This window comes from Bubalus bubalis, chromosome 24 (assembly GCF_019923935.1).
Source record: "Bubalus bubalis isolate 160015118507 breed Murrah chromosome 24, NDDB_SH_1, whole genome shotgun sequence".
Lineage (NCBI taxonomy): Eukaryota > Metazoa > Chordata > Mammalia > Artiodactyla > Bovidae > Bubalus > Bubalus bubalis.
In genome coordinates this window covers 40,579,269-40,604,888 of record NC_059180.1, presented here as the reverse complement: position 1 = coordinate 40,604,888, position 25,620 = coordinate 40,579,269, and the positions used below count along the sequence as shown (strand labels likewise).

At 60.8% G+C, this 25,620-nt stretch overlaps 2 protein-coding genes across 17 annotated transcripts in view; one reads left to right on the top strand and one right to left on the bottom strand.

Moving 5' to 3' along the window:
• Positions 1-191: 191 nt before the first annotated feature.
• Positions 192-6,194, bottom strand: NTHL1 (nth like DNA glycosylase 1). 5 transcript variants are annotated; one of them, XM_025274599.3, is made up of 7 exons: positions 6,039-6,118; positions 5,445-5,562; positions 4,782-5,020; positions 4,097-4,267; positions 3,106-3,289; positions 504-609; positions 192-416 (listed from the first exon to the last, which is right to left on the bottom strand). In XM_025274599.3, exons 2-7 carry the CDS (start codon positions 5,497-5,499, stop codon positions 293-295), a joined length of 879 nt encoding a protein of 292 aa, XP_025130384.3. In that variant the 5' UTR covers positions 5,500-5,562; positions 6,039-6,118; the 3' UTR covers positions 192-292. The 5 variants fall into 5 exon arrangements, with proteins under 5 accessions (XP_025130384.3, XP_044792128.1, XP_006076898.1 ...); XM_044936193.2 differs by lacking the exon at positions 5,445-5,562 and having other exon boundaries at positions 6,039-6,194; XM_006076836.4 differs by lacking the exon at positions 5,445-5,562 and having other exon boundaries at positions 3,106-3,265; positions 6,039-6,194.
• Positions 6,195-6,264: 70 nt separating this feature from the next.
• The window catches only part of TSC2 (TSC complex subunit 2), a 30,916-nt gene continuing 11,560 nt past the window's right edge, over positions 6,265-25,620 (top strand). For 11 of the 12 annotated variants that reach the window (XM_006076833.4, XM_044936191.2, XM_025274593.3 and 8 more), the window contains exons 1-22: positions 6,265-6,413; positions 6,958-7,124; positions 8,426-8,512; positions 10,292-10,402; positions 11,076-11,220; positions 12,207-12,324; positions 12,697-12,745; positions 13,164-13,289; positions 13,611-13,684; positions 14,685-14,811; positions 15,548-15,691; positions 16,470-16,607; positions 17,102-17,205; positions 17,577-17,658; positions 18,689-18,844; positions 19,293-19,409; positions 21,684-21,806; positions 22,454-22,560; positions 22,747-22,897; positions 23,499-23,621; positions 24,079-24,213; positions 25,412-25,601. In XM_006076833.4, the coding sequence (XP_006076895.2) occupies positions 6,987-7,124; positions 8,426-8,512; positions 10,292-10,402; positions 11,076-11,220; positions 12,207-12,324; positions 12,697-12,745; positions 13,164-13,289; positions 13,611-13,684; positions 14,685-14,811; positions 15,548-15,691; positions 16,470-16,607; positions 17,102-17,205; positions 17,577-17,658; positions 18,689-18,844; positions 19,293-19,409; positions 21,684-21,806; positions 22,454-22,560; positions 22,747-22,897; positions 23,499-23,621; positions 24,079-24,213; positions 25,412-25,601 (2,545 nt within the window). In that variant the 5' untranslated portion in view covers positions 6,265-6,413; positions 6,958-6,986. The remainder of the gene's footprint in view (positions 6,414-6,957; positions 7,125-8,425; positions 8,513-10,291; positions 10,403-11,075; positions 11,221-12,206; positions 12,325-12,696; positions 12,746-13,163; positions 13,290-13,610; positions 13,685-14,684; positions 14,812-15,547; positions 15,692-16,469; positions 16,608-17,101; positions 17,206-17,576; positions 17,659-18,688; positions 18,845-19,292; positions 19,410-21,683; positions 21,807-22,453; positions 22,561-22,746; positions 22,898-23,498; positions 23,622-24,078; positions 24,214-25,411; positions 25,602-25,620) is intronic. The other variant, XM_044936192.2, reaches the window with a different exon arrangement.

Sequence of the window (25,620 nt, the reverse complement as noted above, 5' to 3'; positions counted from 1 at the left end):
GCTGGCTGCAGCTGGCTCCCACGGCCCCCGCCCCCGCCCCAGCACGCAGCCCAGATTGTCACATCCCCATCCCAGCCTCCCAGGCCGCCCTGTTCCAGACACATGTAAGCATGGGTGTGCACACAGCTCACGCGTGTGCTTTCCAGCCTGCCCCTTGCCCCCGCCCCGGTACAACTCAGCCAGACCCTAACTACAAACAACCCCCAAGCTTTATTATAAACAGGCTACAGCTCCCCAGCAAAGGCACAGACAGACAGTGGCCAGAGTGGCGCCGGGCAGAGGCCCCAGGCCCTCAGAGTCCCTGTGCAGCTGGGCACAGGGCCCGGTTGAGGCAGGCCTGGCAGCGTGGGTGGACAGGCAGGCAAGTCTGCTGGCCGAAGCCCACCAGCAGGCCGTTGATTTCGCTCCACAGTTCCCTGTGGGGGTGGGAGTCATCAGTGCGGAGGGAGGGAGGGAGCCCACCTGAGGGAGCCCGCCCCACCTCACCATGGTGGTGGGCACACCTGGGCAGCCACTCCTCCAGAGCCCTTCGGGTTTCCTCTGGGGACTTGGTTGCCTTCTTGGTCCACCTGAGTCGGTTGGCGATTCTGTGCACATGTGTGTCCACTGCTGCTTGGAAACGGGGCAGGGTGAGCACTCGGCAGGCTTACTGGGCCAGACTGCCCATCCCTGCCCGTGGCTCCCAACGTGGGTGGGTGGGGGGTCCCCGTGGCCCCTCCCCTGACCCCCCCAGCTTCTGAGGAGAGCCCAGAACTGCACAGGCCTGACAGAGGGTCGCCTGGGCCTGTGGCTGGGCAGGGGCTGGAGCCCGACCCAGAAGTGTTGGCCTTCTACACGGGGTGCAGGCAGCAGTGCCTCCTGGCACTGGCCGTGGGTGCCAGGCTGGATGGCAGCAACTAGGCCCGCAGAGACAGCACCTGCCACTGCACCGTCAGGGATGGAGCGGCGAGCGCGGCCAGGACAGCTGCAGCTGCCGTCCACCTGGCCGCAGCCCCTGCTCCCCTGACCGGCCACGGCGGCTGGGCTGGAACACCTGTTCAGTGGGGCCTCCTCCCCACGTCGTGTCTGCCCAAGAGAAAGCAAGAAAGTGTGTTCCTGCAGCAGCTCACTTTTCTGCTGCTGCTGCTGCTGCTAAGTCGCGTCAGTCGTGTCCAACTCTGTGTGACCCCAGAGACGGCAGCCCACCAGGCTCCCCTGTCCCTGGGATTCTCCAGGCAAGAACACTGGAGTGGGTTGCCATTGCCTTCTCCAATGCATGAAAGTGAAAAGTGAAAGTGAAGTCGCTCAGTTGTGTCTGACTCCTAGCGACCCCATGGACTGCAGCCTACCAGGCTCCTCCGTCCATGGGATTTGCCAGGCAAGAGTACTCTGCTGCTGCTGCTGCTAAGTCGCTTCAGTTGTGTCCGACTCTGTGCGACCCCAGAGACGGCAGCCCACCAGGCTCTGCTGTCCCTGGGATTCTTCAGGCAAGAACACTGGAGTGGGTTGCCATTTCCTTCTCCAATGCATGAAAGTGAAAAGTGAAAGTGAAGTCGCTCAGTCGTGTCCGACTCCCAGCGACCCCATGGACTGCAGTCTACCAGGCTCCTCTGTTCATGGGATTTGCCAGGCAGGCGTACTCTCTGCTGCTAGCTGCCTGGAAAAAGGCTCAGCCCTCCCCCAACAGCTGTGACAGGCATCCCGGGGGCTCAGGGAGAGCAGGTAAATGGAGAAGTCACACCCCGGGGTCACCAAGGCTCAGCTGCTTTCTCTGTAACATGGAGGTAACCACTCCCTTAAGTTACCCAGGGCTGCACCGCACTGTGAGCCCCCTGCGGGGCTGGTCCAAGAGGGCTCTGCACCTCTGGGCCACTAACGGGAGCAAATGATTCCCCCACTTTGTAGCCCAGTTCAGAGAGGCCAAGTGCCTCGCCCAGGGTCACCTGGTTAGGAGGGTGCACCGCCCCAGCCAGGGTCGCCCTGGAGCTGGCCGGGTCCACAGACAACCGCGAACCACACAGTTCTCACACTCTGCCGGTCCAGCTGAGGGTGGGCCCTCCCCCACAGACCCGCCCGCCCGCTCCTGGACACGGGTAGCCGAGGACAGCCGCCAGGAGAAGCTCGAGTGTCTGCTGAGCGGCTGCCAGCCGCGGGAGCCCAGTGGGGGTGGGGGGCTCTGCCCTGGCTGGGCTCCTGTACTCAGGGCTTCTGGGCTCCCGTACTCAGGGCTTCTGAGCTCCTGCCTGGGGTGGGGTGTGGGGGGGCGTAGCCCTCTTCCTCCCATGGGCAGTGCAAGGAAGGGGTTCCCAGCCCAGGGGCAGGCTGCACCAGCCACAGGAGCCCTGGGGCATTCCCGATCGCCTCTCTTGGCTCCTCTGCACAAGCCCCTGAGAAGCACCAGGGTGGAGGCACACGACGGGTCATGGGTCAAGGCCTGGTTCCCAGGCTGACTAGGCCTGTGCCGTGAGGCCTCGGAAGCCCCAACCCACTGGGCAAAGATCTGAAGCGGCCATCCCACCCCAACGCTGGGGTCTGTCTCCACTTGGAGCTCCTCCAAGGCCAGGATGCGCCACAAGGACCCAGGAGAGGATTCCAGGAAGGGCCGCCCCCACCCCCTGGGGTCCCATCTCCTGTCTGTCCATGTGCATCCCAGAGCCTCATGCTCTGGCCTCTCCCCTGCCCCACGGCTCTGCAGACGCTGTTCCTTCTGCCCGGAGCGCACTTCCTCCTCTTGGCCTGGCCAGCCCACCTCACCACTCAGCTCTTGGATGATTTATCACCTCCTTAGGAAGTCCTCCAGACTCCCCAGACCAGGCTGGCTCCAGAGGTGCCCTGCATGCCCCGTCAGCATTTCTACCCTCGAGTGAGGAGCTGTCTGATGTCTCTCTCACTCACACGGCACAGTCCCGAGCTGGCCACGGGCCTCTCCTGGGGCTCAGCCCACCACACGTGCTGGGCAAACAGGAGCTCCTCCAGTCAGTACCCGTCTCTGGGTGGGGCGGCCTTGCTCCTGACCCTTTGGGCTGAGTTGTGAACGAGGAGACCTGAGCTGGGGACGTGGGGAACCTCGACAGCAGCCAGCAAGCCTGGAACCAGCCACTCCCGCCTCACGTGCGCTCCACTCACCAATGCCTGACACTGTGCCCCAGGCCACCGCCATGGCCAAGTGTGCCATCTTGGGCCCGACGCCAGGCAGCGCCACCAGCTCTGCCACGGAGGCTGGGATGTCCCCATCGTAACGCTGCTGCAGGATTGCACTGGTCTGCTTGATGTACTTCACCTTGCTCTGAAAGATTGCAGGGCGTGAGCCCTGGAGATCAGGGGTATCTCCTGACTGGGGAGGATGAAGCACAGAGAAGACCCCCAGGTGCCCAGAGCTACCCATCACCGGTCCAGGACACACTCAGAGGCACCTGTTTGTCAAGGGCAGCAGGAAGGACAAGGGAGGCCCAGTGCAGGCCTACCTCCCACCTGCCTGGGCCCCAGGACAAGTGTGTGGGGTCTGGTTTGAGTCCCCCTGCCCCATCACTCTCCACGGGAGACCAAGCAGGCTAAGAAGGGCCGGCCATGTCAGCAGCTGGGCTCCACAGCACCTGGACCTTCAGGAAGGAAGGCTGGATACTGGGGCTCCCTCGCCTGCCTCCAGGCCAGCAGGGCAGTTCCCATCCTGGGTCTGAGTGGACAGGGCTATTTAAAACCCATCTGACAAACTGCAGCCCAAGCCAGTGCCAAGGGGAAACAGCCCCGCCCACCCGCCACCCTGCACTCCCTGCCGCTGCTCCCGAGGGGAGGGGCCGTGCACTCCAGGGAGGCTCCAAGTCAACAAAGGGCTAAGTGGGTGGGCAGCCTTAGCGAGGAAGGGAAGGGCCAGGAGGCTGGGCGGGGAGGGGGAGGAAGGAAGGGGTGGGCTGCAAACAGGAAAGGCCAAGGAGCTCTGGGGTCTGGACTGAGGCCCCACCGCCCAGCCCTCTGTGGGCTGGTCAGAGAGGCAAGGGCAGGATGGGGCTCCAGGGGAAACTCACAGCCAGGGATGCCCACCCCCCGCAGCTGCTCAGCCTCCTTGACATCTTTGCAAGCCAGTGGCGCCCCCAGGCCTGCTGGCCACAGGCTGGCTCACCCTCCAGAAGCCCACGGGATAGATGAGCGCGCCCAGAGTGCTGTCGTCCGTCTGCAGGATGCTGTCCACCGTCAGGCCCCGGGCCCGTAGCCGCTGCATGGCACCTGCTGTCACCTGGTCCTTGGTCTGGCTGGAGAGCATCAGGGACAGCAGCACCTGGTACCTCCGCACCTGCTTGCACAGGGACAGGGACCAGGGTGGTGGCGGGTCCTGGGTGCTCACCATGGGCCAGGCCCCAGCCAAGCCCTTTACTCATCTCCACGTGTCACCCCGGGCCTGGCCAAGGGGGTGTGTGTGGTGTCTGGCTTAGGTCTGTTTTTCCACTTAGGAAGAAAATAACCGCAGGTGCTTTGTAAGATCACTGTGAGGCTTACAGAACCGCACCTGGCGTGACGCCAGTGCTCGACACTGCTCGGTTACGCTTGTTATTGTGATCGCTTCGCAAAGGATGCTGCAGTTCACTCCACGGACAAGCAAACTGAGGCCCTAGTCACAAGGCAGCAGACTTGGGACTGGAATCAGGTTGGTCTTAGGACCAGGCTCTGGGCCAGTGAAGTATAAGGAACTCCCTCTCTGAGCCAATGTTACCCAACACCCCTGCTGTGCCAGTTGTCCCTGCTAGAAGCCTGAGAGGAAGCGAGTGTCTTGTTCAGAAGAGGTCACCGGCAGATGGGTCCCTGCCTACCTTAGGGGATGCGCTGGGGTCAAAGCAGTGCTCAGCCCCCAGCTGGTCCACGGGCGCGTCCTTCGCGCTCCTCATGGTCCGGATGTTGTCCAGCTGCTGCCGCCAGTCCTGAGGCTGCCAGGATGGTGCCTGGAGACGCTCAGCCCCCTCGCCTCCCTCACCTTCTGAGGCCTCGTAGGCCACGCTCAGCCTTCGTGCCTTCCGCCGACGCTTCACGGGGCTGTAGCTTTTCCTCTCTTCTGCAAAAAGTGCCACTAGGTGTGGGCGCTGCCCTACCTGCCATCTCATCCCGTGTCGTTTGTTCACCAATCACCCAACAAACACCTGCTATAGCCAGGGGTGCACTGGCCTCTATGGCACATGTTCTGGGCCAGGTCAGCCTTCCTTATGGCGCTGGCCCTCTGGCTACGCCCACTGCCGCACATGAGGACGCTAGTGACGGCCTCCACCATGGCAGCCCCCGCTCTACTCTCGACGCTGTCAGAGAGAGTTTTCTAAAAATCTGGATTAAGTCGTGTGACTTCCTGTTGGAAATCTTTCATTGGTTTTTCTCTTTGCTCGTGAAGAACTCCAAACTGCCCTGGCATCAAAGCTCCTGCCCACTGTGCCTGTGCCCCCGCCATGCTTCTTGCCCAGTGTGTCATCCTGTCTGTCTGGGCTTACCCCTGGGGGCTTTGGGTGTCTGTGAGACTCCTCCTCTGGCCAATCCTGCAGACATCCAGGCAGGACAAGGGGCAGGGGCCCTGTCATCCTCACTTATCGCTGAGTCCCAAAGTAAGCCCTCAATAAGGAAACATGTAGGTCTCTAGCACAGATGTAAATGGTAAGGAAAAGCAAACCGTCTTCCATTTTCTCTCAGAGGAACCCTCTAGCAGGGGCAGAAAACATCAGGCTGGGACCTCTGAGCTGGAAGCAGTTCTCAGGACAGGGCCAGTGCGCCTCGCAGTCAGCCTGGCGCAAGTGGCGTACCCTAGGGCATGCTAGTGGGGCTGGGAGGACTTTCTTGAACAGGATGTAGGCGAAGGAGATGGGAATGTACGAACTTAGCCCCTGTCTGCTGGGAACCGAGCTCAAGGCGGGAACTCACGGCCCGCCCCGCTGTCCCCCGACGTGCAGCCCAGGAGCTTGCTCGAGGCTGCTGGGTACCAGCCCTCGCGGCGCGGAGCCCTCACGTGCGACCGGGACCCCAGCCTCCAGTCCTTTGCAGGTTCCCTTCCCCGCCTCTCCTCCTGTGCCCCACCTCGGGCGCGGCGCTACCTGCAGCCGCCTCTCCGCTCCGGAGCGGCGCGGCCTTCTCCCCACCCCGCCTCAGGCTGGCCCCAGTCCCCCGGCTCCGGGCGCGGGTCACCACCATCCTCACTCCCGCCGCGTTCATGGCGGATTCCTGCGGACTACACTTCCCGGCTGCCCCTGCGCCCTTCCCACGTGACCAGGCCCTCGCCCGGCCTTCCGGCCAGAGAGCGGCCCAGGACTACGTCTCCCAGCAAGCGCTGCGGCGGCCCTCGGCGCCCTCCCACGACCGGAAGTTCGGGTCGCGCTTCCGGCGGCGGCCTGGGGCCGGGGGTGTGCTGGGTTCTCCGCCCCGGGACAGCCCGGCGCGCGGCGGGCGGGGCGAGTGGTGCGGAGCGAGTGGTGAGTGGCTCGCGGCGTCCGGGCCGCTGGCGCCGGCTCGGCCCGCAGGGTGGCCAGCCCCGACTGGGCGGCGGGGGACGCTTGCCCCTCCAGGCCTGCTCCGCGCTGAGGCGGTGGGGGCGGACCCCGCGGTGTCGCGCCCGGCCCTCGGGCGCGCCCACCTCAGGCTGACCCTGGAGCTCCAAGCATTCCTTGGCTTTAAGTCCAAGGCGGGTGCGGGGGAAGGGGGGGGGGTGGTTCCTGCTCCTGGCGTCCCCCCGACAGACCTCCCCGACACGGGGCGAAGAGAGACGGCAGACGTCGGGGCTCCCTGGACGCCGCGGTGGCCGCCCCCGGGGCCCCTCCCTCACCGCACGCACTGAGTCAGAAGGCGCGGGCCGACGGCTGGGGGGCCCTTCACGGGTTTATTTCTGGCCGGGACCGCCTGGCTGTGGTGGAGGTCTCCCGGGGGCTGTGGGAGGAAGAAAGGTCGTGCCCACCGGGAACCTAGGGTTCGCGGGCGGGCAGAGCCGTCCCTGAGGTCTCTGCCTGATTCTCGGCACAGAGGAGTCCTCTGGTGCGTCCTTGCCCAGCATGGCTAAGCCAGCAAGCAAAGATTCAGGCTTGAAGGAGAAGTTCAAGATTCTTTTGGGACTGGGGACTCCACGGCCAAATCCCAGGTCTGCAGAGGGCAAACAGACTGAGTTTATCATCACCGCGGAAATCCTGAAAGTGAGTGAGCTGCCTGGGTCTTCTCTGCTGAATGGGAGGTGCAGGGAAGGCTGAGTTTGACCTGTCACCCCGTTCTGTGGGGCTGCTGTCCCCAGCACCATGGTGGTGATGGTTTTCCTCTGTAGATTCAGGAAGTCAGGATCTTGGGGACTTGGTCCAGCACACTGGAGTTAGTATTCGATGTTGATGTTAAGAAAATCTGTTTCACTAGATGTGACCAGAATACCACGGTCTCCTCAGGTGGTTAGGATTATGCCCAGGTGTAACTGATAATTTGAGAGTTCTTGGGAGAACCCTTTTGCGTGTGTTGGAATCTCCCAGCACATGCCTACTCAATGCTTTGCCCATACATAGTGTTGAATTTTTGCGCTTTTAAAGTTTCCTGTCCAGAAACATGGAGAAGGCAATGAATGGCACCCCCACCCGACTCCAGTACTCTTGCCTGGAAAATCCCATGGACGGAGGAGCCTGGTGGGCTGCGGTCCATGGGGTCGCTAAGAGTCAGACACGACTGAGCGACTTCACTTTCACTTTTCACTTTCATGCATTGGAGAAGGAAATGGCAACCCACTCCAGTGTTCTTGGCTGGAGAATCCCAGGGACGGGGGAGCTTGGTGGGCTGCCATCTATGGGGTCGCACAGAGTCGGACACGACTGAAGCAACTTAGCAGCAGTCAAGAAACAACCACATGCTCATCAGTTGGTGAAGGTGTCAGCAAAATGTGATAGATACATCCATAGGACGGAGAGACTGTTATTTGCCCAAAAAAAAGGAATGAAGCACTGATAACGTGCAAAAGCATGGATGAACTTTGAAAACATTCCAAGCGAAAGAAGCCAATCACAAAGGCTCACATTAATATATGATTCCGTATATATGAAGTGTCTAGAATAAGCAAACCCATAGAGACAGAGTAGATTAGCCTTTGCCAGGGCTTGGGGTGGGTGAGGAGGGGTTGGGGAGTGAAGATTCCTTTTGAAGTGATGAAAATGTTCTGGAATTAGTGGACCTGGTTGCAAGTACTGAATATACTAAAAGCTGAATTATACACTTTAAAGTCATTATAACGGTGAGTTTCATATGTGAGTATTTTTTAAGTGAAAAAAAGTGTAGCTATGAAAAAAAAAAGTTCTTGCTCCCTTAAGGTGGGAGTGGTCAACTGGTGATTCCTGGTTTCAAGAGGTCTGCTGTAGGTTTCCAGTGTTGGTAAGACAGGGCAGTTCTTAGACTGCCCTGTGATTCGCAGGTAAGGAGACCTGGTGCCTGAGCCGGGACCCCCTTTCCTTCTCTCTGTCTCTAGGAGCTGAGTGTTGAATGTGGCCTCAATAATCGCATCCGGGTGATAGGGCAGATCTGTGAGGTTGCCAGAACGAAGAAATTCGAAGAGGTAGGTGTGTCTCGGGTGGGTGACTGGACAGATTTATGTGAGCTGCGCTAGAGCCTGATTTGGCTTTTTCTAGGAGCAGGGCTGACAGCTGACGTCGCTAAGGAACTGTCGCACACCATTTGAGGAATTTAGTCTTGTCTTAGTGATGGGGAGAGCTTCCCTGGTGGCTCAGCTGGTAAAAAAATCCTCCTGCCATTCAGGACACCTGGGTTCGATCTCTGGGTTGGGAAGATCTGCTGGAGAAGGGAAAGGCTACCCACTCCAGTATTCTGGCCTGGAGAATTCCATGGACTGTATAGTCCATGGGGTCGCAAAGAGTTGGACACGACTGAGAGACTTCTTTCACTTAGTGATAGGGAAACTTCTGGAAATGTCCTGAGCACAACGTTGAGAGGCCAGTTACGTGTGGAGATGCGGAGCAAGGGGTGAGGCTCTTTTAGCAGATCCAGGACAGGTTTTGAGGTGGTTTACAGAAATGCACGCTCACTGTCCTCTCACATTACAAACTTGCAGAAAAGAACAATAGGGGAATGTCTGTTTTGTTCAGCAGAGAGTGTTCCTTGATGTAGAACAAGTCCAGGCACGCCAGTCTCTGTCTTTTGGGAAGAGACATTTGGGTGGTATTAAGCAGCCTCACAGATGTAGGCTTGTTTATTTCTGACAGATGCTTCCAGGCTCTTTCCCGTGTCCTGTGGACGGCGGGGGGGTGCTGCCATTAGAGTTCCTCAAGGGCTGTGCCCTCACCTTGCCGCCCCGCTTTTGCACGGGTGACACAGGACTAGATGTGGGTCTCATACCTGGTGGGTTTAGATCTGCCTGGGGGAGAGTGACCCCTGTGTCCTCTGCAGATCATCTGAAACGTGCAGGCTGCACTTCACCAGGGATAAATGTGAGGATAGGCATCAGGGTTCTCAGAGCTGTTGGTGTGAGTGCAGAAAGGGGAGCCATGGCCAGGGTGCCATCTAGTGAATGCACGGCTTGGCCTCAGAGGCCCGGATAGTCTGGGGGCTCAGGTTGCATCGGGAGGAGTACAGGGAATGGGAGAGAGGAGGGGAGGTTCTGGGGTTTCTGGAGTCAGTTGGAGTGTTGGTCAGAGTGCATCTAAAAGACATTTTAGCCCCCCACTTAAGAGGAGTGAGCGCAGGAAAGGGTGAGTGGTCTGGGAACCTTGGCTGAAGTGGGGAAAGGAAAGTGATGTGAGAGGCTGATTCGAAGACCTCTGGGGAAAGGGCTCAGTTCCCTCGTGGGCTGGGTGGACTTAGAAGGCAGATTCCAGAACCTGCACAGAGCACTTGGCAGAGGCAGAGTCGGGGTAGGGTGCTAAGTAGCCCGAAGCTGGCTTGTTCACACAAGGGGGAGCCAGAGCGCAGGGCTCCTGGGTCAGTCCGCAGGCCCGGGGATCACTCTGCCACTGCTGGTTCTGAGCATCTTCTGGTGACTGACCAGAGAGGCCGAGCAAGCTCTGGGAACTCCCTGCTGATCTCCGGGGGCCTCCAGGACAGCCCCCCTGGCCCACCTGCCCTCCTCCCTGCCCTCAGCCTATGGCCTGGTGAGGGTTAAAGGACCAGCTAGGGTTTGAAGGAGCTTGGGAGCCGTTCCCCTGGTCAGGCTCATGCTCGCTGTGGGCTGTGACGTATACATGAGGGCTTCAGAGAAGTGAGTTTAAGTCAGAAGAGCACGTTGTTCTGCTCTGTCTTTTGCCCATGAGACTGTCCCCTGAGACTGACCCCTGAGCTGAGGGGCCAGCACGCCAATCACCATCCCCTCTCTGCCGGGCAGCACGCGGTAGAAGCACTCTGGAAGGCCGTCTCGGACCTGCTGCAGCCAGAGCGGCCACCCGAGGCCCGGCACGCGGTGCTGTCTCTGCTGAAGGCCATCGTGCAGGGGCAGGTAAGGGTGGCCGCGTGCTAAATACGCCGGACTTGCGTCTGGTGGTGGCACCCTGCACAGGTTGGCCGGTGCCCGGGGCCCTGCAGCTGCACTGCTCGTGTGGACACATGGTGTCACCCTCTCCTATCTCTCTGACCCACACACGCCACCGCCACCTCTCCTGTCCAGTGAGGGTGCTTGTCCCTTCTTTTTCTGGGGTGTAGTGGCATGAGTGCGCCGTTGCTGTCTTGCTTTCACTGACCTCCCGACCCTGCTTACCTGGGTCCAGCCCTGCTGGAACACCCAGGCCATTCCTGCCTGGGAGGTTCCCTCTCCTTGTGGCTGGTTTCCTCCACACCTTCACAGCCCCCTGCTCTGAGAAGCCCCCACCTCAGCTTGGCTAGACGGTTGCTGTCATTCCGTGAGCACCTCTCGGTGGGGCTGAATCGACCCCTGCCGAGAGCCCACCCCTGTGTCCAGACATGGGCGCCTAGTAGGTGCTCCACACACAGGTCAGCTGATGGCCAGCGCGCCTGATCCCCTCCCCAGCTGGTCCCTCACAGCCGCTTCCTAGGGGAGGGAGACAGAGCCCCAGGGCTGGGAGTCTTGGGGCCTGCAGCACTTCTAGGACTTATCACAGCTGCCAGGGAAAGCCAGGGGATCCTGACTGTTGACCCTATGGTTTTGTCTTCAGGGGGACCGCCTGGGCGTTCTCAGGGCCCTCTTCTTCAAGGTCATCAAGGATTACCCCTCTAACGAAGACCTCCACGAGAGACTGGAAGTTTTCAAGGCCCTCACAGACAATGGGAGACACATCACCTACTTGGAAGAAGAGCTGGGTGGGTGCCAGGTTGGGTGTGAGGTTTCTCTGGCCTTGGTGATCAGATTTAATCTGGGATACCCAAGGCCTCCGGGTCCAGAGGGAGAGCTGCAGTTCACAAGGGTGGCCTGAAGAGGGGGCTGCGGCACCCAGGTCTGCTTACCTGTGTGCAGCTTGCTTCAGCTTCCCAGAGCTCCTGGGGAGCTTGTTAAAAATGCAGAGTTCTGGGCTTCGCTCCAGACCTGCTGGCTCTGAACCCCTGGGGACTAGGGCCTGGACATGTCTTTTGGGCGGGCAGGAGGTGGTCTGAGTTTTGTTGTTGGAGAGCGTGCTGTCAACCCAGGCCTCAGGCTGGGTCTTGCCCAGAGTGTCCTGAGGTTTCTGGGGCCTGGGCCACCTTGCCTGTCTTCCTCCTTCCCCTTCACGCCAGTCTGGCCTCCTAGTCCTTGCCTTAGCTGGCCGTCCTCCCAGTTGTCCTTATGGTGTGAGTTTCCATGATCTTTAGAGTTCGTGTCACTGCTGTGGGGGGAGAGAAGGGCAGAGGAAGAAGTGAACCTGACTTGGCCCTTGCTGTTCGGTCACGTAGTAAACGGGCCTCAGCTGTCGGCCCTCCTCTAGCACAGGTGCTGACGCTGAGGCAGTGGTCAGGTTTTCTGTCCAAGTTTTTTTGGCTAGAAACTGAGTATTGCTTGTGTCTCTTGTGGGGAGAGGCCCTCCTAGACTCTTACCCCTGTTTGCATCCCCACCATCAGGGGTCAGGGCTGTGAGCATCAGATGCACAAAGGCTGTCCCTTCCCCAGCCCAGACCCTGCATGCACCTGGGTGCTGGTGAGCTCCTGTGACTCGCTGGCCTGCTGGGGCTCCAGCTCATCCTCCATCAGCACCTTGGTGGCCTGCCTGTCATTCCATGGGGACCATTGATGTGGTTTCCAGCAGTGAATGGGAGGGGGACACAATTTCCTGGGGAAGGAGTGAGTTGTATGGATGTTGCTCTCTTCTCTGCAGCGGACTTTGTCCTGCAGTGGATGGACGTTGGCCTGTCCTCCGAATTCCTCCTGGTGCTCGTGAACTTAGTCAAATTCAACAGCTGTTACCTTGATGAATACATCGCATCCATGGTCCAGTAAGAAAGCCTTTCAGTCACATTGGCCCGATCACAGTCTCATTGTCTCATGTCCGTAGTTTACCTCTGCAGGGTGAATAAAGCTGTTGAAACCATTAAATGAGATATTGGGAATGGCCAGAGCCATTTTCCGCATGCTGTTTGTGACGTGTGTGATGTCTGGTGACTGGTTCACCGTTACTTGCTGTGTTGAGAACACTGCAGCCTGCAGGCGGGGGCGTGGTGCTGCACACCTGCTCCCGAGCAGTGGGTGGGTGGTGGGAGCCCTGAGGGAGGGCAAGCACCTTTTTAACTGACTTTGTTGAGGAAGTAGAGTGGAGCCACCCAGCTTCTGGGCAGTGTCCTCTCAGCTGTCTTGTGCTTCTTCCCCAGCATGGTCTGCCTGCTGTGTGTCCAGACCGTGTCCTCCGTGGACATAGAGGTCAGTAACCCCCTAAGGCCCCCTCCCCCCAGGGATGGTCCCTTCCACCCTCCTGGGCAGGCCAGGTGGTGTTGCAGCTGAGACCCTGGGCCCTGGGGTCAAGCCCTGTGCCGCCGCTCACCAGCTGGGTGGCCTCGGGCATGCTGCTTGGCCTCTATGAGCCTCAGGATTCTCCTCTAAGGAAGGGAGGTTGGGTGACATCTGTTCTGGGGTCATGGTTTATGACGGAATGACCCGGTGTGACCAGGATGGAGCAGGGCCTCCCAGACGCACACTGACTCTGAGGGTCCCAGGAGGGCCACTATGGCAGAGGGAGGGCGAGCATCACTGATCAAAGCGTCATCAGTGGGAACCGGTGGAGGTGTCCCATCCCTGCAGGCAGGAGGCAGGCTGGCCTGACCCTCTCTCCGCACCCCAGGTGTCTCTGCAGGTGCTGGATGCTGTGGTCTGCTACAACTGTCTGCCAGCCGAGAGCCTCCCCCTATTCATCGTCACTCTCTGCCGCACCATCAACGTCAAGGAGCTCTGTGAACCTTGCTGGAAGGTAGGGTCTCCCCTGCCGTCCCACAGGGGCTTCCCAGGGGAGGTGATGAGTCAGCCTGAGGACAGGACAAGGCCCGTTGGTGTGCAGTGAATGGCCTCTGACTCCTGGAGCGCCCAGACAGTGGTGTGCTGAGGGAAGGCAGTGCACTTTCCCAGTGGCTGAGTGGAGGCCAGGGCTTGGTAGCATTTTGAGGGCAAACTTGGGTACCCACATCTGGGAGGAGATGGCGGAGAGCAGCTGGGCGTGGAGGCCTGCAGGGTGTGGCCGTGTGAGGCCTGGGGCTCGCGTCTGCCTGTCCGACGGCAGTGTGTTCCTTCCCAGCTGATGCGCAACCTCCTGGGCACCCACCTGGGCCACAGCGCCATCTACCACATGTGCCGCATCATGGAAGACAGGCGAGTGCGGGCCGCCCGGGCCCTGTGGGCGAGGGTGCGGGCAGCTCGGGGGCCATGGGGCCCCAGGGGAGGCTCCCCGTGTGGGCTCTGGCCCAGCACAGGCTGATGGGAGCCTCCTGGGCTGGTGGGAGGGCTGCTCCATAAGGGAGCCCTGAGCCAGGGCGCACATCTTCTGCTCCTGTCCTCCTCCTGCTGGTGAAGTCAGGACACTCAGCCTGAGCTCCCGACCTCCCTCCACACGCGACCTCCAGTGGGGCCGCGTCCCCAGGCCTGCCTCACCTCCCGCAGCTGGATCATCGCAGGGCCCGTCACTTCTGCCCCAAGCTGGCTCATCGGTCCACTCCCCGGCCCCCACTCCCCACCCTCAGCTCTCACCCGCTCACTGCTTTCCTGCATCCACTCTTGGCCTCACAAGTCCAGTCCTCCACACGCAGCCACACAGATCTGGCAGTGTCCGTCTCTGCCCAAAGCCACAGTGGCTCCTAGTGTGCCCAGCCTGTGAGCCTCTCGCTCCTCCAACTGCCTCTCTGCTCCCGCCCTGGGCCTTGCGCTACTGTCCGCCTTGCTGGAATGTCCTTCTGCCCGGGTTGAGTTTCTCTGAGTGTCCTTGACATCTCAGTGTTGTGTCTGGATTCCCTGATGGCCCGAGCAGTCTGCTCTCCTGTCCCGCGGCTCCTCCTCAGCTGTAACCTGAGGGGGTCCCCAGCGTTAGTTTACGCGATGATTTGGTTCACACCTGTGTCTCCGAGGCTGTCAGCACCACGAGGCCGAGGGCCTTTGTGTCCTGGCAGCTCGCGTGGCTCCTCAGCCAGTCAACGTGATGACTGTTGAGCACACGTGAGAACAGACCACGTGGTTGTGCTGCCCCGGGCCCCTGCGCAGCCCCTTGCCCTGCTCGGCTGCCACCTCAGAAGCGTAGGGACCTCTGGAGAAGCTGCTGGAGCCTGGCAGACGCTGGGCTGCCCTCTGTTCACATCCTGTCTTCCCGGGATGCTTTCAGAGCCTACATGGAGGACGCACCGCTGCTGAGAGGAGCCGTGTTCTTTGTTGGCATGGCTCTCTGGGGTGCCCACCGGCTCTATTCTCTCAAGAACTCCCCAACATCTGTGTTGCCGTCGTTTTATGAGGTAACTTAGTTTCCGCACCATGGTAAGCTGGCGAGAGGGGGGTGGGGCTCCCCTTAGCTGGGCCGGGCCCATCAGACTGGAGTCTGCTGCAGGGACGGGGCTTTGCACGTAGGGATGAGATGTGGGACCTTTGAAGGGTTCATTTGTAAGCAGATGTTACAATTTATGAATTTCATTTCCTGCCAGTTAGCATCAGGACTGCTCAAGATTCCCTTGGGGATAGCTGCGTGCTTGCTTTTGATAGTTCCCTCGGTCCAGTGGCAGCCTCGCTCTTATTTTAGAATGAGGCCAGAGATGGTAGCTCGTGTCTCCGCAGTGCCTGGTGGAACCTGCAGCACTTTGTGTTTTCACATAGTTGTCACGGCATCCTGGTGGGCGGGGGTGATCGCACTCTTCTCAGCTTACCAGACGAACGAATGCACTGGGTCTTGTCCAGGCTTGCATCGTGTCCTGATCAGGGTCGTCCTGGGGGGGGAGGGCATGCTCTCTGTGCAGGGCTTGCGTTTCATGAGGCCAGTGAGTTGGGGCCCAGAATTTGAAGTGAACGGTCTGGCTCCATCAGGCCCTTTGGAGCCAGCATAGAACACATACTTCCAGGCTCCTGAGGTGCTGTTTCTGTGGCCCGTGAGACGTGTGGAAGCAAGGGTCTCAGGCTAGGTTCCGAGGGAGGGCTGCGTGCCGGGGCTTCCTTTGCTAGAGCTAGCAGGAGCTGACCGCCACGTGCCCTGTGTTCCAGGCCATGACCTGTCCGAATGAGGTGGTGTCCTACGAGATTGTCCTCTCCATAACCAGACTCATCAAGAAGTACAGGAGGGAGCTCCAGGCCGTGACCTGGGACATCCTGCTGAGCATCATCGAGCGCCTGCTCCAGCAGCTCCAGGTGAGGGGGCAGGAGGCTGGCATGGGGAGGACCGCGACTGCAGACTGGTTGACCGGGAGGCCCTCCCTCAGAGTGCGCTGCGCCCTGTCCCCTGATGGTTTTCAGGGCTGTCGGCTTGTGGTCCACTGAAGATGGTTGTTTTTCCCAAACGTGCTCCGTCAGCTGGAGCAGGACTGTGTCGTACGTGAGCAGGAGGTGGGGGGCCATGTCAGTCAGGATGGACAGAGTAACCTGCCGGGTCACCTCCATGGCCGCAAGTGGACCGTGAAGACAGTTTCTGCCTGCTGCTTTGGTGGAAGTTTGGAGGAAGGCATTGCCTGTAGCAGGAAGAAGGATGTGCTCGAGCAGGGGCTGTGAGGAGAGGTGGCCACACACAGCGCAGGCTCGGGCCTGGGCCACTGGGCAGGCAGCCAGACCCATGGGAGGAAGGACAGAACTCAGCAGGGCCCGGGCTCCCGTCCCTCAGGGATGGGTGCTGACTGTTCAGACAGTGCTTAGTCTTGGAGGGATGGGCTGGAAGACCACACCATGGGCCCCAGAAGGTGCGAGAGCCTGGGGGCAGCCCACTGTGCAGGCAGCGCCAGCGCTCTGTGGCACCTACCGTTCCCAGTGGGCAGGAGTGGCACAGGGCCTGGCACATCCAGCATGGGGCAGTCATGCCCCCTGCCCGGCTGGAGGGCCGGAGTCTGGACCCAGCTGCCTTGAGCTGAGGACTCCAATACTGAGTCCTGGCGGGGAGCTGGGCTCCTTCCTGAGTGCCAGGGTCCTCGTGTTGCAGAGCCTGGACAGCCCAGAGCTGAGCGCCATCGTGCACGACCTGCTGAGCACAGTGGAGGAGCTGTGTGACCAGAACGAGTTTCACGGCTCGCAGGAGAGATACTTTGAACTCGTGGAGAGGTGTGCGGACCAGAGGCCTGTAAGACCACCTCTTTCCTCACCACGGTGGGGCCGGGGTTTAGGTCAGGTGGTTGGCGGGGGATCTGTGTGGGGCTGGGGGAGGTTCTCCGTGAGTTTGAATTAAGGCCCGGGCAGGCTCCTGTTCCCTGGGGTTTGTGCCCAGCAGTGGTGTCTGTAGGCACCAGTAGGCTGGAGGCATGCGGGGCTGGGCGCTCCTCACAGCCCGACTCCATCTCCGCTCACCTGCGCGGAGGGAGACGCCTGGCGGTTCCGCGCTCGGCGTATCTGCTCCCCAAGCCATTCTGGCACCAGAGAGGCTAGCCTCATGCAAGGCTTTCATGTGGGTTTTCAGTGAGTCCTCACCGAGGCCAGCAGAGCCTCTATCGTATAGGCTCCCTCCCTGTGTCCTGGAGTGGCCGTTCTCCCGGGCCAGCAGCGTGGGGTTGGGTTTATGAGAAAATTTTGGGGAGGGCCGAGCGGCTCCTTAACCCAAGGTCTGTCTTCTCTTGACAGGAGTCGTCCCTTTTAAACTTAATAACCTACAGGGCTCAGTCCATCCATCCAGCGAAGGACGGCTGGATCCACAACCTGCAGCTGCTGATGGAGAGGTTCTTCAGGTGGGCGCACAAGCGGGGCAGTTAGCGCCTTCCTCTCCGGATCTTGACTGTGACGGTTCTCACTGCGTGGGAGAGGGTTTGTCTTCCAGTAGGACAGACAGGGCCCTGAGGCTGCTGTGCCTGCTCCTCCCGCGGGGTGGTTGTCTGGAAAGAGGCTGTCTCTGAGGGCCAGGTGCTCTGCCTTTCGCCCGTTCTGGGTCTGCATGTTGCTGCTCTGGGTCCATGTGGCAAGACTCTGGCCTCAGTCTTGCCTGCCGCGGAGGCGGGTGGGTGTGGGGTGCCCAGAGGGAAACCCTCGGACTTGAGGCTGGTGCAGGGGGAGGCGGCGGCCAGTGCAGCTGCCCAGCCCCAGCAGCGTGCCCCGCCCCCAGGAACGAGTCACGCAGCGCCGTGCGCATCAAGGTGCTGGACGTCCTGTCCTTCGTGCTGCTCATCAACAGGCAGTTCTACGAGGTGCGTGTCGGGGCGCCGCGGGAGCCCTGGGGTGGCAGGGGCGGGGTGACGTCCGCGGGCGTGCAGGGCACTGCTGGCCTCAGAAGCAGCCTGAGGCCCTTGCTGGGGCCCCTCAGTGGCAGGCTTTGTTTCCTCGTTGACCTCTCCCTCCCTCCGTCACTCCCAGGCCTGTGGCTAAGAGGCCAGGAGGGCACAGCCCCTGCCTTCAGGAAAAAGGACTTGTGTGGGGACTTTTTCTTTTCATTTTGTGATCACGCTCGCCCTCTGGACTCTGGGTGGGTCACCGGCTGCCAGGGTGGGGCCAGGCCCTGTCTGCCTCTCTGCTGCGTTGCTTCCCTTCCAGTCTATCCTTCTCTAGGTTTGGGGCCAGAACCTGCCCTTCTTTCCAGAACAGCCACAGCCCCGCCCGCCGGGCTGCCTTCTCCAGGAGAGGTGTTCAGGCGCTGGGTGTGTCCCTTCTTCCAGCACCTTCCTCACGGTGGCCTCGCTGCAGCGCATGCTGCACCTGGGACCTGTCGGCCCCGCCTGCCCTCTCAGCCTCCCCTTTCTCTGCATCTCTGTCTGCTGGAATTCACTCTGCAGAGTCCGGCTCAGCACTGTCTCTTTCAGGAAGCCCTCTGGGCTCCCGGGTCCCTTGTGTTGGGGCTACCTTGTCTTATTCTCCGCTCCTGTAGTGCCTTGTACCTGCTTCTGTGAAAGCGCCTCCTATGGCCCCATGACAGTGGGCTCCGTGATATCAGCGTACATGCAGAGGGCCCTCCGCGTGGGCGCCTTCTGAATCGTGACACTGAGGGAGCGGAGACGTGGTCACTGCCGTGTTCACGTCTGAGCCTGCACCCGCGGGCTCTGCCCACGCTGGGCCACTGAGTACCTGTCATTGTCCTGAGCTGAGGGGCTGTGCTGAGCGCCCTGGTAGGGGCCCTCCAGCTCTTGCACACCGCTGCCGTGGGTTGTCTCAAGTTTGGATGATGTGTTGGTGTGTCTGGGCCATGGCCAGAGGCTCACGGGGCTGCTCCTGTGCTTGCTGCAGGAGGAGCTTATCAACTCAGTGGTCATCTCGCAGCTCTCCCACATCCCTGAGGATAGAGACCACCAGGTCCGGAAGCTGGCCACTCAGCTGCTTGTAGATCTGGCCGAAGGCTGCCACACCCACCACTTCAACAGCCTACTGGACATTGTTGAGAAGGTGAGAGCCGCGTGAACCCGGGGGGCCCAGGCCGCCACTGGGACCCCGCTGGCAGAGCCCGGCAGGCAGCAGCGTTCCCTAGACCCGCTGTCTGTTCTTTGCAGAGTGACTGCCTGAGTCTCCCTGAGACTGGTTCCCTCCTGGGGTTGGGAGGCCTGGCCGGGCTTGCTGTTGCCCTGCTGCCTGGGGTCCCGGGACGTGTCTCTCTGGCTTTAGGAAGGGCTGGCTGGGGCGGGCTTGGATCCATTGCTCTTCTGCACAACCAGCACCGTTTTGTTTTAGTTTTAAAATGCATTGCAGTTTCTGATCTGTGCCTTGGCGGGGTGGACGGCGCCTTTCTTTCTGAGAAATAGAGGAGAAAGTAGTCGCTGGTTGAGAACTTCGGAGGTGACGGTTGCTGCCTGAGGGAGCCCAGAGCTGGGGTTTAGCGGAGGTCTTCTCTCTGCAGGTGATCGCCCGTTCCCTCTCTCCGCCCCCCGAGCTGGAGGAGAGGGATGTGGCCACGTACTCGGCCTCCTTGGAGGATGTGAAGACTGCGGTCCTGGGGCTCCTGGTCATCCTTCAGGTGGGCTCTGCCTCGAGGGTGCTGCTCCCCGGGGACCTGTGCACTCCCGGGGGTGGTCCTGCCTCCTCGGTGCCGTGGGGCCAGGTCAGAGTCCTCACGGCGGGGTGGACGAGGCCCCGAGTCAGTGCAGAACTGCCTCAGCTGTCCCCGCGGCCAGGGAGGCGGGGAGGGCTGCCGTCTGTCTGGCCCCGCGGTTGTGTGGCTGTCTGTAAAGTAGCTTTATCGAGAGGTAATGCATGTACCGCACGGCTCGTCCATTAGCGCGTGAGGTTCAGTGGTTTTTGTTACGTCCATAGAGTTGTGCAGCTGCCGTTACAGTCACCCCAAAACAGCTCCACACCCATCAGCGGTCCCTCCTCATTCTCCCCTCAGCACCCCAGCCCTTAGCGGTCACTGACGCGCTTGCTTTCTCCATGAATTTGCTTACTCTGGGCATTGCATAGACACGGAGTCACACAACATGCGACCTGTTCTGTCTGGCGTGTTTCACTGAGCATAACGTCTTTCACGTTTCTCCCGTGTCAGGGCGTGTGTCAGTACTTGGCCCTTTGTCTTGCTGAGTAACGGTCGTTGTGCGGGTATCCGTTCATCAGTTGGTGGTCGCTCGGGTCATTTCCACTTTTGGCTACAGTGAACACTCATATGAGTTTTTGTGTGGACGCATGTTTCATTTCTCTTAGGAGTGGACTTCCTGAGTCAGCCAGTAACTCTGGGCAGTCAGTCGTCTGAGAAGCTGCCAGGCTGTTTTCTTTAGGGTCGGCTCCCATTTACGTTCAGAGCAGCAGTGGATGAGGGCTCCGTCTTTGCCACACCCTCATGCACACTCCTGATTTTCTGTTTGTTTTTGATTGTCACCGTTCTCATGGGTAGGAAGTGAAGTCTCATTGTGGTTTTGAGGTGCATTTTCTTAGTGACTAATGACGCTGAGCACCTTTCCACATGCTGGTTGGTCGTGTGTGTGTGTCTTCTTTGGGGAAACGTCTGTTCAGGCCCTTTGCCCATTGTTAAGCTGGGTGGTCTTTCTTGAGTTGTCGAGGTCTTCACACTCTCTGGGTACAGGTCCTTCGTCCATTAGCCCACTTGCGCGCATCCTCAGCCCTCAGCAGCTCTTGCCTGCTCTCCAGGCCGGTGGCTGTCCTCGTGTGCTTGCAGGCATCCCTGGGGTTGCTGGTACCATGGCCGTCCCTTCACATCCCAGCAGGGTAGTGATAGACGCTTCTGCTGGCCGCCACCTGTCCATCGCTGACTGGCAAAGCCTTGTGGTGCTACTTAAGGTCACTTGCCAGGATCTGTATTGTGTAAAATGAAATGTTTGAGTCAGTTGGTTCATCAACTACTTTGTAAAATGTTAATGGTAGAACATTTCCTGTGAAGTTTACACGTGGTGGAATTTTATTATCTGGTGTGCAAGTTTAAAATTAAAGTGTATTTGATACAAATACTGAACGGCACTTCCTGGGCGTCTTGTCAGCAGGAGCCTCATGCACTCCCTGTGTCCTGACTTGAGGGGTCGTGGAGAGCCCTGTGGTCTGGATGGACCAGAACCCTACTGCGGGGAAGGAGGGAGAGACGGTCTTGCTCTCATTTGGAAATCCAGCCTGGAGACTTGGGGCTGTCAAGCGTGTGTGTGTGTGTCTGTACAGTGATACATGTTTTAAGTCTCCTCCAAGGCTTAGAGTACCACAGAGGGGACTGCAGCCCTGCCCCGTAACCCCTGACCCCTTCCCCCAAACCAGGCTGCTGGCAGCCCTGAGCGCCATCTGCCTGCCCACCCCCCCAGGCCTCGCCTCTCAGGGAGATTTCCTTGACCTTGTGGAGGGGGCGGGGATGACCGCCCCACCGCGAGGGGACAGCCCCCTTCATGGGCTCGCACGGGGCACACATACCTCCTGCCGTGCGGGGTGACCCCCCACCCCCAGTTTCTCCCGCTTTGCCTCGTGGTGTTGAGAAGGTGCTGTCAGCGCACGTGGGTCCTCCCACACGTGGCTGTGCCGTCAGGCAGTTTCGCGGATTTCTTATCTGATTCCCTTTGACAACACAGACACGTGACTGTCTGGTGTTTCGCCTTCACCAAGGGGGGCATTAGAGGCAGTACCTGTGGAAGGAAGCCCCGGAAGGGCATTGGTGGCTCGCAGGGTTTGTCCGTATTAAAGGGCGGTAGATGTGGCCAGTTACCTCAGTGCCTGCCGGGCTGCTCCCCCAGACACCACGGTGCTGGCTCCCCAGTTGCATCTCAGCCTCCCGCCCTCACCGTGACCGGCATTCTCTCTGCAGACCAAGCTGTATGCCCTGCCTGCCAGCCATGCCACACGCGTGTACGAGACGCTGGTCAGCCACATTCAGCTCCACTACAAGCACAGCTACACCCTGCCCATTGCCAGCAGCATCCGTCTGCAGGTGTGTGCCCGGGGTGCCCAGCAGCTGCAGCCGGCTCGGCGAACACAGTGACTGCTGGCTGGAGGGGTGGCGGGGCCCGGGGGGGTCTGCAGCAGACGGTCCCTCCTCCGCACCAGCCGAGGCTGCTGCTTCCTTGCCCTGTGGTCTGTGTGCCTCTCAGTCACATGGGGTTCTGAGATGGGGGTGGAGAGCGGGAATTGCCCTGACTTCCAGGGGGTCCTGGTGCCCCAGAGCCTGGCGGTGGAGGGCAGGGCGGGGCACCCTGGCTTGAGCTTCCGCCTGGGGAGCTGGCGGCAGTGTGAGCAGAGGTCGTTGGGGTGGAAGCCCTGTCCCTCATGGAGCATCTGCCTGAGGGGACGTCCCTCTGTGTTTGGGGGCGAGGGTGTCCTGAGCAGAGCTCTGCTGTCAGTACCCAAGGCCATGTGTTGTTGCCTGGCCAGGTGCCAGGCATCCGCTCCCTGCCCCACTGCCCCGGGTGAGAGACCGATGTTGCCCAGCTCTTGTGGGGATCACCAGCACCGTGGGGAGGCCACGGGTGCTGTGACATTGGGGCGGGTTTGCCGTTGGGGTGGCCACCCCTGCCGAGAGCCTGCGTGGCTGGGCGGCCGTGTCCTGCTCTGTCGGACCACGCCGCCCGCTCTCCACAGGCCTTTGACTTCCTGCTGCAGCTGCGGGCCGACTCACTGCACCGCCTGGGCCTGCCCAGCAAAGACGGGCTTGTGAGGTTCAGCCCCTACTGCGTCTGTGACTACCTGTACGTCCAGGGCCCGGGGCAGGGTGGCGGCTGGCTGCTCTCACCCTGGGGCGGCCCTGGGGCAGGGGACGGCTCCAGAGGGCTCGGTGGGCAGCCCCGGTTGCAGCTCGGGGCCTGTGTCCATCCTTAGCCTGCTGGAGAGGGAGCTCTGGCCTCACTCAGCACATCTCCTGCTCGCTCCCACAGGGAGACAGACAGGAGCTCCGAGAAGAAGGCCGGGGGCCCCCTGTCCCCGCCTGCCGGGACCCCTGGCCCTGTGCCTGCGGGCCCTGCCGTGCGCCTTGGGTCCCTGCCCTACTCCTTGCTCTTCCGTGTTCTGCTGCAGTGTCTGAAGCAGGTGAGGGGCCGGGCTCCCGGCGGCCCTGGGTCAGACCGAGCTTTCTGGGTGCTCCCCAGGCACTCAGCCCCTTCCCCATGGTGACTGTGGGGGGCGCTCATGTCTGAGGGCCCTCAGTGGTTCCATAGCGGGGTGCTGAGTGCCTGCCATGGGCAGTGAGTGGAAGCTGGAAGCTGGATGTGGAGCCCAGGAGACCTTCTGCCTCTGGGAAGTGGTTGTGGTACAAGAGTGAAGGGTGTGGATAAACAGCTGGATTGTAGGGTGGGGCGTGCCTCCAGGGAGGCTCTGGAGGTGCTGAGGGCTGGGGGCATTTTATGTCGTGGGGTGTGAGGGGGCGGGTGAGGGCAGTCTTGGAAGGCGGGAGATTCCAGCAGCAGGAGGGAGCCGGGCCTGGTGGTGGGCTGGGTAAGTTGCCTGCACTGGAGGTGTAGCTGGGCCTCCTGCCCACCTGGTGTCTGGAGGCAGTGGCCACGGTCCAGGACTGACCCTCCAAGTGCGAGCTGCAGGGACAGAGGACCAGGTCATGCAGGAGAGCAGGTCCGAGCCCTGTTGCCGCCCAGATGGAGCTCACAGCTCTGAGACCTGTCTCCCGTTGCTGCAGGAGACTGACTGGAAGGTGCTGAAGCTGGTGCTCAGCAAACTGCCCGAGTCGCTGCGCTATAAGGTCCTCATCTTTACCTCGCCATGCAGTGTCGACCAGCTGTCCGCCGCCCTCTGCTCCATGGTGCGCCTTCCACTTTGGCCCTCCTCCTGGTCCACTGAGCCTGGGAGGTGGGTGGGGCCACATGTAGCACAGACAAGTTTGCCTCAGACTCGTCCCTGGCTGGAGCGCAGGAGGGGCCTCCAGGACCCCATAGTCCCATCCCTGCTCACCGGTGGGGGATCAGGGGCCTCAGCAAAGGGCTGAGCTTGCAGGCCCGGACGGGGTCCTGACTCCTCCCCGCTCCTTCACGGAGCTCCGTGATACGGGCATCCCGTCTCCTGTCTCCCTAGCGGGTCCACAGGTGTCCTCCTGCTGCTCTGAGAAAGCAGACTGCTGGTTAGAAAGGGCAGTAGGAGGGTCCCAGGCCTTTGGCCCATCCTCCCGCTGGGCTTCCATTCTCAGGGGCCTGCCTGGGTCCCCGGCCACTTGGCCTGACCTCTCTGCCGACAGAGCTTCATATCTGGGCCGTGGCTGTTAGCTTTCAGGTCCCAAGACCCTGGAACGGCTCCGAGGCACTCCAGAAGGCTTCTCCAGAACCGACCTGCATCTTGCTGTGGTTCCCGTACTGACAGCCCTGATCTCTTACCATAACTACTTGGACAAAACTAGACAGGTACCGGGCGGGAGAGGAACAGTTGGTCCCCAGGATGCTGACCTCAGCCAGAGCGGCCCAGTGTCTTCCTTATAACCTGGTGCTGGGCCAGGGCGAGTGTAGCTGGCTTTGTTTCCCTCTGGGGCCACCGCAGGCATGGGCTGACGCAGCCTAGAACCACGGATGTTTGGACTCCTTGGTGCTCCCGAGTTCTCTCCGGGTGTGGGCTTATGCAGTGCTCCAATGTGGCCTCCCAACGCTGCCCCGTTTTCTTTTTAAGGAGCATTGTCTGGCTTGCCCTTGCTCCAGCTTTAGGGTAGGTGCTTAGCCTCTTGACTGACCTGGGCGTGTGTGGAGAGCAGGTTGGCCAGGCCAAGGGCCCCCACTTCTCTGCTTCCACGTCTGTCATCAAGAGCAACAAGCACGCATGGTAAAGCCTGTGTCCTCAGGTCAACACTGCTGGGTACAAGGCCTGCAAGGAGCCATTACCTCATGCTTTAAGCTCCCAACGTTCGTCTTTGTCACCCTGCCCTTATTGAGCAGGGAGCAGAAGTGTTTGGATGGTCAGGGCAAGGCGAGCCGCTGGACGAGGACTGTGTGGGCCCTGAGCCCACGCTCCTGGTCAGCGCTGCTTGGGGCTCACTGCACACTCGCACTCCTGGGGAACGGGAGCCTCAGCTCCTCCTGTGTGGCCCAGCCTGGTTTTCATGGCTGCACTCCTGGGGTAGCTGGCCATACTGGGCTGAAGGTTCCCCAAGGACCCATGAGGCCCAGAGTGTTACTGGGGGTGGGTTGCTGGCTGCAGGAGGTCAGAAGCACCCAGGGCCCAGGTGGTTTGCCCCGAGGCTGTGGCCTGAGCCGGCACTTGTCTCCCGGGGACTTGGCCAGGGTGGATGTGGGCCCAGCCGCCTCACTGTGGCAGACAGCTGGGGATTCGAGAGCCCAGGGAGTTGAGCCCAGCATGTCCTGGCTCTGGAGTGGGCTGGGGGCACGTGGGGAAGTGTCAGGGAGGCCTCGCTGTCCACTGGGCTTGGGGGGCTCAGCTGCTGGTGGTGCTGCCGCTTGGGGGCCCCGAGACCTGGGATAAGGCCCTTGGCTTTCCCCTCTGGGGTGGAGGCGGAGAGACCGGGCCCTGGCTCCCCAGAGGGGCTCTCTGGATGGGGCACGGGTGCGGGCCAGCCTGTGGTGGGCCTGGTGCGAGTCATCATGCTGTCCACAGCGGGAGATGGTGTACTGCCTGGAGCAAGGCCTCATCTACCGCTGTGCCAGCCAGTGTGTGGTGGCCCTGGCCGTGTGCAGCGTGGAGATGCCTGACGTCATCCTCAAGGCGCTGCCCGTCCTGGTTGTGAAGCTCACACACATCTCGGCCACGGCCAGCATGGCCATCCCGCTCCTCGAGTTCCTGTCCAGTACGTGTCTGTGGCTGCG